General features: G+C 34.6%; 1 protein-coding gene across 14 annotated transcripts in view; it reads right to left on the reverse strand.

Annotated features, from left to right (window-relative positions):
* ATRX (ATRX chromatin remodeler) overlaps positions 1–13,777 on the reverse strand; it is a 251,139-nt gene that overhangs the window by 78,348 nt on the left and 159,014 nt on the right. For all 14 annotated transcript variants that reach the window (XM_019716363.2, XM_074323977.1, XM_074323981.1 and 11 more), the window contains 3 exons: positions 5,311–5,441; positions 4,706–4,794; positions 4,408–4,580 (listed from right to left, as the gene is read on the reverse strand). In XM_019716363.2, coding sequence (XP_019571922.2) covers positions 4,408–4,580; positions 4,706–4,794; positions 5,311–5,441 — 393 coding nt within the window. The remainder of the gene's footprint in view (positions 1–4,407; positions 4,581–4,705; positions 4,795–5,310; positions 5,442–13,777) is intronic.

The raw sequence follows: 13,777 nt of genomic DNA on the forward strand, positions 1-13,777 counted from the left end.
TATTTTATGCTGAATATTATTTCATCATTCTCATGGATTAATCATTACTTCTGTTATAAATTTGTGCTGTTTGTGTGTGTGTGTGTATGTGAGAGAGAGAGAGAGAGAGAGAGAGAGAGAGAGAGAGAGAGAAGGAACAGTGAATTGATTAATTAATTAATCAAAGCCACTCCCTAATATTCACTCTGGATACCACGAAATGCTTGTAAGGTAAAGGCATAAACACACAAGAAAAAAAGAAAATCATATCAAACAAAAAAAACAGAAAATACAAAGAGAAAGCAACACCTTTATCCCTAACTTCTTGAAACATCTAAATATATATTTACCATATTTATAGCAAGATATACTGTAGTTTAAAAAGAAAGGTAGCATATCATTAAAATATTATGTGGATAAACAGTAATACTAGTAGAATGGTAAGCTCCATGAGTGCATTTTGTTCAGATATAACACAAGCTTCTATAACAGTGTTTGTCACATAGTAAGCACGCAATAAATATTTGAATGAACAAATATAGTATACTAGCGATATTATGGGCCTTCATCATATACAAAAATTCTATCATAAAAGATGGTATCGTACAATTAATTACACACATTTTAAAATGTAAATGCTCATCGATAAAGCTTACTCTAAAAATACTGAAATAACAATTGAATATTTTGAAGTAGTTTATATAGTCATTTTCATATCACATAACTGTCCTAATAAAATACTAAAACACAGAAATGGGGATGCTGTAAGGTATATTTAAATGACCTATTCAGGACTCTGCTTCTTAGAAAATTCAGAAAGCTACTGCAAAGGAATTAAACAGAAACTCTTTGAAGTAAAACTAAAACATGCAGTGAAAATCATATTATAGCTCAAGTATAGCCAGCTACTTATTTCCCGTATTTTGCCATGTATAATCCATACTTTTTTGCCGAAACTGGTGAGGGAAAAATAAGGATGTGCATCATACATGGGTAGTACTAATTCCGTGTCTATGTAGATGTTTTTAATTCTTTTATTTATGCTTATGAGTTAAAAATGTAACTCTAGAAATCAATAACGATATCCGTATGCAAAATAATATACTGGAATACGATAATCGGTTTTGTTGAACTTATGATGAACTTCCAACAATGAAGAGTTCTTGGCCTTCTATAATGCGTAAATATTGTAAATTTGTTACCAGTACATAAAATTTCTTGTACCTTGTATCTGTTCTTGTGTTTTGTAATTATTTGTTAAATAAAATTTCTTGTACCATAATATGTTTAAAAAACACTAAAATTCTTTTATAATACAAAAAACAAGTACCTAAATATAAACAAATAAAAATTTGAGTTAAAAAATTAAAACAGGGGGATCGAATATATGGTGATGGAAGGAGAACTGACTCTGGGTGATGAACACACAATGGGATTTATAGATGATGTAATACAGAATTGTACACCTGAAATCTATGTAATTTTACTAACAATTGTCACCCCAATAAATTTAATAAAATAAAATTAAAAAAAAAATTAAAACAAAAGATTTTTTCCCCCTGAAAGTTTTGAGCCAAAAACATGGGTGCGTGTTATACATGGCAAATTACAGTAATATCCATTTCGTATCCTAGGTACAACATTTTGGCCCTTTAATACTTCCTATTCAGGTTTTTTTACATTTATTATCGTGTTTCCCCAAAAATAAGACCTGGCCGGACCATCAGCTCTAATGCGTCTTTTGGAGCAAAAATTAATATAAGACCCAGTATTTTATATTATATTACATTATATTATATTACAAGACTTGGTCTTACATTATAGTAAAATAAGACTGGGTCTTATATTAATTTTTGCTCCAAAAGACGCATTAGAGCTGATAGTCTGGCCAGGTCTTATTTTCGGGGAAACATGGTATAAGACAGTAATTTTTTTAAAAATTACAGTACCAGCTATGTACGAGTATGTTCATATACTATGATCCACTCAGCTTTATATGGAATTAATCTAAATCTATAGAACAAAATTAGATTTTTATCATCTATTTGTTCTAAAAAAAATATTTCCGGTAAACTATACATGTACACAGTTGCAAAAATATAAAATATATCCATATGTGAATCACTTCTATTTGACTACACATGGCTAAAATGAAACAAAGACCCTAGACAAGTAGTCAGTTTGTCATTTGGAAACCACAGCCTTCCCTGGTTGCTTTTAAGCTTATAACATGTAGCCACCTACTCTCTGCCCCAACTCTTTCCAAGCTTTTTCACATTATGGCATATACGGACGGAAAGCAGTAACACTCATACGCAACACCAGCAAAAATGGAAGAGGTCACTCCATTATCTGGAGGTGACTCCGATACCTCAGACCCCACTTGTACTTCCAAGTGATGAAGGGATCAATATCTTAGCATACATTTATGTAACCCATTTACAGCACAGGATGAGTCATTCTGATAAATCTACTCTCTCTCTTCTCTGAACCATAACCTATGAGAAAAAAAAAACCATAAGCTATGAGAAAAAAAATTTCAAAAAGAATGTTTTAAGAAAATCATTCCCAGGAACACAAACTCTAAGCTATTTATTTCTAATTATGAGATGAGAGATTGAGGAAAATTTTAAGTAAAAAGGTAGGTTGGGAGGGCAATGAAGGAGATAACAGGAGCTTCACATTACCTAAAATTAAACTATAACCATTCCTGGGCTGGCCTGGTGGCTCAGGCAGTTGGAGCTCTGTGCTCCTAACTCTGAAGGCTGCCGGTTCGATTCCCACATGGGCCAGTGGGCTCTCAACCACAAGGTTGCCAGTTCAACTCCTTGACTCCCGCAAGGGATGGTGGGCTCTGCCCCCTGCAACTAAGATTGAACTCGGCACCTTGAGGTGAGCTGCCGCTGAGCTCCCGATGGCTCAGTTGGTTGGAGCGCATCCTCTCAACCACAAGGTTGCCGGTTAGACTCCCGCAAGGGATGGTGGGCTGCGCCCCTGCAACTAGCAACAGCAACTGGAGCTGGAGCTGAGTCGCGCCCTCCACAACTAAGACTGAAAGGACAACAACTTGAAGCTGAACGGCACCCTGCACAACTAAGATTGAAAGGACAACAACTTGACTTGGAAAAAAACAGTCCTGGAACTACACACTGTTCCCCAATAATGTCCTGTTCCCCTTCCCCAATAATAAAAATCTTAAAAAAAAAAAAAAAAAAAAAAAACTATAACCATTCCTTTACTATTCTTAGAAAAATATATTATTTAACTCTAATTGGAAAATGAACATTAATAAACTGCCTTTATAGGGTAGCAGGAGAAAAGGAGAGAAATTCTGTAGTTTAATTTTTACTATTCTCCTAATTTCTTAGGGAAGTAAGCCAGGGTCGGTGGTTAGGCTGCCATCTGTCTATTCCAAGGAGGTAATGGAGAGAGAAATGTTTATCAATGAATTGCCAAAGTAGTTCAATTGCAGGCCTGGGACCAGCCAACCTTGAGTACAGGATCATTTGCCTAATTGGCACCCACATCTCCATATCTCTCTTCTCTTCACAGTCAACTGCTTTGCTCCATGACTCCCAAATGCCAAAAATGTACAGCTATTTACACTGTCCTCTCTTTAGATCTTTGGTTTCCTATTTCAAATATTCAGATATTTAGAAACCAAATTCCTAGATACCCAACCAGGCTGTACTGGGAAGATACAGAGCCTCAACACTAATTTTTCAAAAGTAGATACAGATAAACACAAATTTAGCCACTGGGCAGTTCAATCAAAAACTTTCACTGTGTGTACACTCATGCACAACAGAAAGAAAGAGAAAGCAAAGAGGTGACACAGACTATACATGAAAGATGGGAGACCTAAAGTCGACAACAATGATAAATTATTGAACAACAATGAACAATTACAAAGGAAAAAGACTAAACCATTAAAACTAATTTCACTATACAAAATTAATTACAATCATACTTGATTCCCTGAAATGCTTCCAGGTATTTATAAATAGTTAAGTGAAACTATCATGGTGGCTTAGAGATTGGATGTATCTAGGGCCGAATCCCACTTCTACCAATCATTTATAAAAATAAAGATATCAACAACACTGCAAAGCTGCTCGCGAATTAAGTTAGCTAACACATTGAGTGAAAATAATACACAGCTTAGTTGTACACATGTAAATAAACATTACTTTTTTCTTTTTTCCTTTCCTCTTAAATACCAGAGGGCACAATGCTTACTTATAATTAAACATTCATTATATATTTCTTGTTATTATGTCTATACCTGATTATCCTAGATACTTACTAATTGAGGAAAGATACTCCTTTGAGCCAACAAGAGAATTAATAATTGAAAAAAGGTAGTGACATGATAATGCCATATTTTCTAATCAATGTTCCGTGATAAAGGCAACATTCATTACTTACTTTCTTCCAGTTTTATAGAAACTGAGGGATTGTTTCCTGTTTCGTCCACATTTCCTTCACCACCTCCTCGAGATCTTGAATTCCAGACTTTAATAACTTCAACATCATTGTCACTGCCACTTCCACTTGAGCTACTCCCTTTTTTCCCCTTTTTCCCCTTAGTTTTCTTCTTTCTAAAGAAAGAACAAATTCAAATTATTAGAAAAGCATAGTAAAGATACAAGTGCCAATTATCAGGACAATAAGCAAGTAGGGATTTTTAACGTGTCAACAAAGGGCACAAAAGCATTCAATTTACTTTGCATAATCATCGGAGCTTAAACTCATGGAGGTTTCATCGGAATCTGAAGCTATAAATTCATCCATACTGTCTTCATCAAAATATCCCTAGAGAAAAAAAATGATGAATGTTTTAATAGTTTATTTTCAACTTATATTGGAAATTATAATGATGTTTATTTCTTCAAGTATAAGTTAATTGTCATGAGATGAGGAAGAACTAAGGAACTATCTATCATGAATTAGAAAAATATAGGAAACATGACAGATATAACTACTAAATGCATTGTGAGGTCTTGGATTGATCATAAAAAAGAAAAAAGATGTAAGTACAAAAACTGATGAAATCCAATTAAAGTCTGCTGTTTAGTTAATAGTACTGACAACGTTAATTCCTTAGTTTTGATCATTTTACTATGGTTATAAAAGATGTTAAAATTAACATCGAATGCTCCTTTCATAACCATAATGCATTCAAACATACAGAAATTAACTGGAATAAAACAGGCTGAGTTACTGTATCACAGCAAAAGGCCGTAAGTCTATATAGACCACCCTTTTTCCTAAGTTACTATTCTGCCTCCAACAGGTACCTGTTAATCAATTTTAGGTTACTTGATTTACCTTATTTTCTTTGCTAATGTAGTCCAGCTGCAAACACCAAGGATGAGTCCAGATTCTACTTAACATCTGAAAATCTTGAAAAAGTTTTGCACCCGCTTTTCCTCTTCCACCTTCACTGCTATTACCTACACCTGATCAAAAGAAAAACAGTTAAAGACATAAGAATTTTCTATTTCAACGTAGGTGTTTCTAAACTATGGGTTTTAACTTTATGTGTTCCATGAACTCCTTTGGCAGTGTAGAGAAGCTTACAGACACTCTTTCTCAGAATAATGTTTCGGACCACATAAAATAAATAGGATTAAAAAAGAAACCAATTATACAGAAATTATCAAAATATTTAAAAAACAAATGTGATATAGTAATATGTGTACTTTATTAATGCATTAAATAAAAAAATATATAGCAGCAAGTCTAACAATTACCTGAAATTCTGAAGTATTGATAAAGGTATACAATTTTGAGATATCATTAACAACAACATATAGAAATAATTAGAAAAAATGCTACAATTTTCTTGGAGGTTAGTGAATATTAATACATAATTTTTCTTATTTAGGCTCATATACCCCTGAAATTCTATCCACAGACCCTAGATTACAAACTCCTGTTTTAGATAAAGCTTCTTTCTGCATACTCCTTTAGCAACTCATTTCAACTATTCTTAGAGACGTACTTCTAAAAATTATGTTTTTCACGTTGAAATCATTAGATTTCTTCTGCCCAGAGTAATTTCAACAAAATTATATTGTTCTATGAAAGTTAAATGAAAATTGAAATAACTTCACATTTCATTAATATGATAAAATTATCAAGTGGGTAAAATGCAAAATAACACAGCTAATTAAGATTTTTTTTAAATGTGTGTGGTTTTTTTTTGAATTTTAAGTAACATGTTTTATTCTGTCCAGTTTTAAAAGATGTAAATTCACTGATAATTAGTAACTCTTTCCTCCATTAGTGACAAGAAAATTTAGTAATGATGTGAAATGCCAAATAAAAATGCAGTACTGATTATTTTGCATGATTAGAGGCATTTCCACTGTGGATGACAGAAATCGCTGCTGTGAAAATGAGGTATCTAATTTCTTTTTTTTAAATTAAAGTTTATTGGGGTAACAATGGTTAGTAAAGTTACATAGGTTTCAGGTGTACAATTCTGTAATACATCATCTATATATCACATTGTGTGTTCACCAGAGTCAGTTCTCTTTCCATCACCATATATTTGATCCCCTTTACCCTCATCTACCACCCCCCGCCACTCTTACCCTCTGGTAACCACCAAACTTTTGTCTGTGTCTGTGTTTTTGTTTCATCCCTTGTTTGCCTTGTCCCTTTGTTGTTTTCAGTTTTATATCCCACATATTAATAAAATCTTATGGTTCTCAACTTTTCTTATTTAGTTTGCTTAGCATAATAATCTCCAGATCCAACAATGTTGTTGAAAATGGCAGTATTTCATCTTTCCTTAGGGCAGAATAGTATTCTATTGTATATACATACCACATCTTTATCCAGTCATCTATCGAAGGACCCAAAAAATCTGAAAATATTTATCTGTAAAGATATATGTGCTCTGATGTTCACTGCAGCTTTATCTATGGTGGCCAAGACAAGGTATCTAATTTCTTGATATACAACTCTTCATGGCATTCCCTTATAATTCTTTTATTTCTGTTACGTTCAGTACTGTTGCTATTTAATTTTTTATTTTAGTTATGTGCATCTCCTCTATTACTTTGTAAGTACAGCTAAAGAGTTATCAATTATGTTGATCTCTTCAAAGAACCAACTTATGGTTTCAATGATTTTCTCCACTTTTTCTTTTTTTTCTTTTATATGTACTTTTGCTCTTGCCTTTATTATTTACTTCCTTCTACTTGCTTTGCATTGAGTTTGCTCTTATTTTAGTTTCTTAAGGTAGAAAGTTAGATTATAAGATTGAGAATTTCCTCTATTTTAACATGCATTTACAGCTATAAATTTCCCTTTAAGCATTGCTTTACCTGCATCCCATATTTTAGTACCTTGTGCTTTTGTTTTTATCTCTAAATATTTTCTAATTTTCCTTGTGGTTTCTTCTTTGACCCACTGATTCTTTAGGAGCCTGTCATTTACACATATTTGTTAATTTTCCAACTTTCCTTCAGTTATTGGTTTGTGTTTTCAATCTAGTGTGGTTAAAGAAAATATTTTGCATGACTTTATCCTTTTATACTAATTGAGGCTTGTTTTATAGTCTAAAATATGATCTATTTTGAAAAGTGCTCCATGTGCACTTGAGAGTAATGTGCATTCTGCTGCTGTTGGGTGGAATGTTCTATAGCTACCTGCTAGGTCTAGTTCATTTCCTTTATTTTTCAAGTCTTCTATTTCCTTGTTGATCTTCTGCCTAGCTGTTCTATTATTGAAAGCCTTATGTGTTTTTAAAATTAATGTAAAGAAAAGATATTTCAAACAAGGTAAGCTAAAAACTACCATTTTATTCTAAGAAAAACTGAAGTCAATTTTTGTGAGATTTTTTTTGGGGGGAGGGAACTACTGTTCTACATATTACAAATATTACATATAATTTTCACAAAACTTTTAGGCCAACTGGCTAAGGTAGAAAAAGGAAGGAAATCTTTACAGAGAAAAAAATTGCAGGTTCCTCCACCTACACTACTGACTTATCAGAACTGATATTCTTTGTGGGGAATAGGAACCACATAAAAAGGATATGCTAATAAACCATCCAAATGAATATCCACAGAAACCTGTCCTCTAATCAAAAGACCATTGAAAATTATTATTGAATCATTGTTTTTTAAAAAAATGTTTTGATTTCAAATGGGTTTATTTGGAAAAACTATCACAAAAACAACATAATGAATTAAGAATGACAATTTGTTATTGAACTTAATTTACACTCATGGTTTCTACATGAGATGTTACCATGAGTTCTATAATATACTGAATAATGGTTCACCAAATACATTCACGTCTTAATTCCAGGCACCCATGAATGTTATTCTACATGGCAAAAGGCAATTTGCAGTTACAATCAAGATGAGGACCCTAAAGTGAAGACGACCATCCTAGATCATCAGCAGTGCATTTAATGCAACCACAATGGTCCTTAGAAGAGGGACACAGAAGTGAGAATCACAGGTGATATGATGACATAAACAGAGACTGGAATGATGCACTTTGAACGTGGAGAATACAGGCCGCCACCAGAGTTGAAAAAGGTAAGGAAACATTTTCATTTCCTAGAGTGTTCAGGAGACATCAGCCCTGCTGACTTTAGTCCATTAAAATTCACCTTGAACCTCTGACCCCCAAACCATAAGAGAATAAATTTGTGTTGTACTAAACCATCAAATTTGTGGAAATTTTTTTACAGCATCCCAGTGAAATGTTTTATCAAAACTGGTGCACATCAGAATCAACAGGATAGTCTGGTAAAGATACAAGTCCTTGGATATGATTTCTAGAAATTCAGATTCCCTGTATCTGTGATCAGGCACAGAAGTCTAAACTTTCTAAGAAATTTCTTGGATAACTGCTGTGCTATAAATAGAGCATAAGTGAAAAGAATGTTCAGGGAAAACTTGCTGCTTGAATTAGTTTCCTAGGGCTGCCATAACAAATCACAACAACCAGAAATCTTAAGACAACAAAAATGTACACCTTCACAGCTTGGGAGATCACAAGTCTGAAATCAATAACACTGAGACAAAACCAAAGTGTCCATAGAGTCACATGTCCTGTGGAAGCTCCAGGAAAAAATTTGTTCATTGCCTCTCTTATGGCCACATCACTCGAATCTCTGTCTCTGTGGTCACACTGCCTCCTCTTCTGTATTAAATCTCCCTCTGCCTCTATCCTACAAAGACACCTGCAATTGGAATTTGGACCCACCTGGACAATCCCATCTCAAGATACTCAGTTTAATCTTACCTTTGCAAAAATCCCTTTTTCTTACAAGGTAACACTTAGAGGTTCCAGGAACTAGGACCTGGCACCCTTTGGTGGCCATTATTCAATCTACCACACTGCTTTGTGTCCTCTGAGGTTATTTAGGGATGAGACTGTAGAGCTAAAGCAAACTTTCTAAAAATATAAGACTAAAACCTTTGTATATTCAAATTCCCTTAGACCCTTTGCAAATTACAATTACACTATTAAAAACAACCAGTATCACTGGAGTATTTTGATGATTATTGAGTCGATGACAAACAAGGAATTGGGGATGATCATAGTAATGTACCACGGCTATAGTTAAAATAACTTTCATAGTTTCCCTAACTCCTGAAAATCATTACAAAGAAACTTCCACGCAAATGACTAAAAAGGGTTAATCAAGAGGACCTTGGGGGTGGACTAGCCACTAAGAATTTGAAAACAACTTCTAGGATTTCCACACAAAGTTTATCAGAAAATCCTTAGTAATGAAATAATTCCTTTGTACTATATCTCAGAAATCTGATTTTCTATGCTCTAATGCTCCTTAAGGGTTAACTGTTAGGAATCAAAAACATTTTTAAGCCTAACAAAGACTTAGGAAAGCGTGAAATTCCAAGCAATAACACTCCTACCAAGACGTGCTCAGAAGAATTCTACACATAATGAACAATAAGTGGAAGAGTATCTCATTGGTATTAGTTATTTCACTGCCACAACACATCAGTGCAGACCCTATAAAGCTGACTTTAAGCAAATGGCTTAGTTTTAATGTCTAAACACATGCTGTTAAAACTGTTCAAGTATAGGGCGGCCAGATAGCTCAGTTGGTTAGAGTGTGGTGCTTTTAACAAGAGGGTTGCCGGTTTGATCCAGACATGGGCCACTGTGAGCTGTGCCCTCCACAACTGAATTGAAACAACTACTTGACTTGGAGCTGATGGGTCCTGGAAAAACACACTGAAATAAAGTTTAAAAAAAAACCTGTTCAAATCTAAAGCTACATCCGCCTCTAATTCACCACACAGTACAGCAATTTCACATAAAAACTACCATCCTTAAACTATCATGCATAGACCACTAAAACTGGTTAACATCCTCTGGGGTATGCTTATTGTATTTAGCAAAAAGCAGAACAAACAAAGGAATATTTTAAGTAGCACAGAGTCCCCATTTCACATCATCAAACAGTGTATCACTAGTCCAAATTCCTATTAAGTTTGTTTTTTTAATTTTTTATTCAAGTATAGTTAGAATATTAGTTTCAGGTGTACAACATAGTGATTCAACATAAATGTACATACCTTACAATGCGATCTCCATGATAAATCCAGTGGTCCTCTGCTACCATGAAAATTACCATATTATTGACTATGTTCCTTGTGCTGTACACTACACCCACACAGCTTATTTATTTTCTAACTGAAGTTTGTACCACTTATTCCCCTTCAACTTTTCTACCCACCACCGAAGCCCCTACCCTCTGGCAACCATCAAAATTTTCTCTGTATCTATGTTTGTTTCTATTTTATATTGTTTTTTACATTCCACATGGGTGAAATCATATGGTATCTGTCATTCTCTGTGACTTATTTAACTTAGTATAACACACTCTAGATCTATCCATGTCGCAAACAGCAAGATTTCATTCTTTTTTTATTGCTGAATAATATTCAGATATATATATACATACACAACATGTTCTTTATCCATTCATCTATTGATAGACACCAAGATTGCTTCCATATCTTTGCTATTGTAAATAATGATGCAATGAACATAGGGGTGCATATACCTTTTCAAATTAGTGTTTTGGATTTCTTTGGATGAATACCCAGAAGTGGAGTTGCTGGGTTATATTACAGTTCTATTTTTAATTTTCGAAAGAAACTTCATGCTGTTTTACATAATAGTGACTGCACCAATTTACAAACCCATCAAAAACCCACAGGGGTTTCCTTTTTTCCACATCTTCTCCAACACACGTTATTTGTTGAAATTTTGTATGAGAGCTATTTTGACAGGTGTGAGGTGGTACCTCACTGTGGTTTTGATTTACATTTACCTGATGATCAGTGAGGTTGAGCATCTTCTCATGTCTGTTGGCTATCTGTAAGTCTAACATTTCTTTGGAGAAATGTCTATCCACGTACTCTGTTCAGTTTTTAATTAGACATTGTTTTTTCTGATGTTGAGTTGTATGAGTTCCTTACATATTTTGGCCAATAACCCCTTATCAAATATGTCATTTCCAAATATCTTATCCCATTCAGTAGGTTGTCTATTCATTTTGTTGACAGTTTCCTTGGCTGTGTAGAAGCTTTTTAGTTTGATGTAGACTCATTAGTTTATTTCTGTTTTTGTTGCCCTTGCCCAAGGAGACATATCCAAAAAGATATTGCTAAGACCAATTTCAAAGGGTTTGGTGCCTGTGTTTTCTTCTAGGAGTTTTATGGTTTCAGATATTACATTTAAGTCTTTGATCCACTTTAAACTTATTTTTGTATATGGTATAAATGATCCAGTTTCATTTTTTACATGTACCAGTCCAGTTTTCACTGCTTTTGAAGACACTGTCATTTCCCCATTGTCTATTCTTAACTCTTTTTTATAGATTAATTGACCATGTAAAATTAATAAACAAATCTGTTGTATTCCTATATGCTAATAACCAACAATCATAAGGACAAATTAACAAAATAACCCCATTTACAACTGCATCACAAAAGAATAAAATACCTAGGAATAAATTTAACAAACAAGGAGAAAGACCTATACTCAGAAAACTATAAGACACTGAAAAACAAATTGAAGAGGAGGATGTGAGGGCGATCTGGCTGCGACATCTGTCACATCATGGATTGCCAGGGCTGATTTGGCTGATCTGGCCGGCCAGGTGGGTGCCCTTTCCTCCCTCACCACTCCATTCGTGTCCATCCCGAAGCTGTGTGCTGGGTCAAAGAGAACGGCCTTCCCCAATGGAGGAGAGGGCCATTCTTTGGTCAAGGGTATATGAGTAGCTCCCCTGCTAGATCTTCCAAACAAGCTCTCAAGAAATTGAAGAGGACACAAATAAATTGAAGGCTATATACCGAGCTCATGGATTGGAAGGATTAATATCACTAAAATGTCCATAGTTTCAAAGCAATATACAGATTCAATGCAATCCCTATCAAAACACCAATGGCACTGTCCTTAGTACTAGAACAAATCATTGTAAAATTTATATGGAACCACAAAAGACCCCGAATAGCCAAAGCAACCTTGAGAAGGAACAACAAAGCTGGAGGTATCATATTCCCTGATTTCAAACTATATTACAAAGCTACAATAATCAAAACACTACAATACTGGCAAAAAACACAGAAACTTATCAATGCAACAGAATGGAGAATGCAGAAACAAACCCTCGCTTATACAGTCAATTAATCTGACTTGAGTTTTAAAAGCCGTAATCACAGACTGTAGTACAGAGGGATCCTAGACTAAGTAGTACCCCGAGAACGCTAGCAGAAACAACTGTTAATCCTTTTTGGAGTACCCAATTTTTATCCTACACCTTAAAGAAATCCCATATATAATACTACAAGGAACATTAGGAACTTGTGGCCAAAAATTGCTTAAACACAGAGAAACAATGTGGTATGCTTGAAAACTAACAGAAATGCGACAGAGGTGAAGAGACATATGAGGTCTGACAACTAAGTTACAGAACAAGCCACCGTGTGCTTACATTGGCAGCACTGTACAAACAGATTGGTAGTTTTCATAACCTTGGTATATCAGTGTCTCACAACTGTTCTTGTCGACACGTGGCGATGTCTTGCTGAGTGGCATTCATTGTTGTTGTGTTTTTCTGTACTGTCGTGAGATGTCTAAACTTGAATTAGAGCAATAAACAAACATTAAATTTCGTGTTAAAAGAGTGGAAGGGAAATAAGGGACATTTTAGTCCAAGTTTATGGGGATAATGTCATGAAGAAAAAGGCAGTGTACAAATGGATTAGAAGTTTTTCTGACGGGAGAGAATGTATCACTGATGAAGAGGTCAGAGCGGCCAGTAACGAGCAGATCTGATGAAAACACTGCAAAATTTCATTGAACCATGCATCAAAATCATCGGCTGACAGTGAGAAGTGCAGCAGACAAAGTAAACGTCCATAGAAAAACAGGACAATCAACTGAAAATCGTGGTATGAGAAAGGTGTGTGCAAAAATGGTCCCAAAGGAACTCACCGAACAAAAGCAAAGGCGAGTCAAAGATTGCCAAGAACTTTGGGAGAGGCAAGACAATGTTATGTGCTGTGTTATCACTGGGGATGAAACATGGGTGAACAAATATGACCCTGAAACAAAGTGACAAAGTGCACAATGGAAGTCAGCCAATTTTCCACAACCAGAAAAGTTCCGTCAGTCCAAATCAATAGTCAAAACAATGTTGTTAACCTTTTTTGATATCAGAGTGATTATTCATTATGAATTTATACCAACTAAACAAACAGTTAACCAATTTTAGTAT

Source organism: Rhinolophus sinicus, chromosome X (assembly GCF_036562045.2).
Source record: "Rhinolophus sinicus isolate RSC01 chromosome X, ASM3656204v1, whole genome shotgun sequence".
NCBI classification, from domain to species: domain Eukaryota; kingdom Metazoa; phylum Chordata; class Mammalia; order Chiroptera; family Rhinolophidae; genus Rhinolophus; species Rhinolophus sinicus.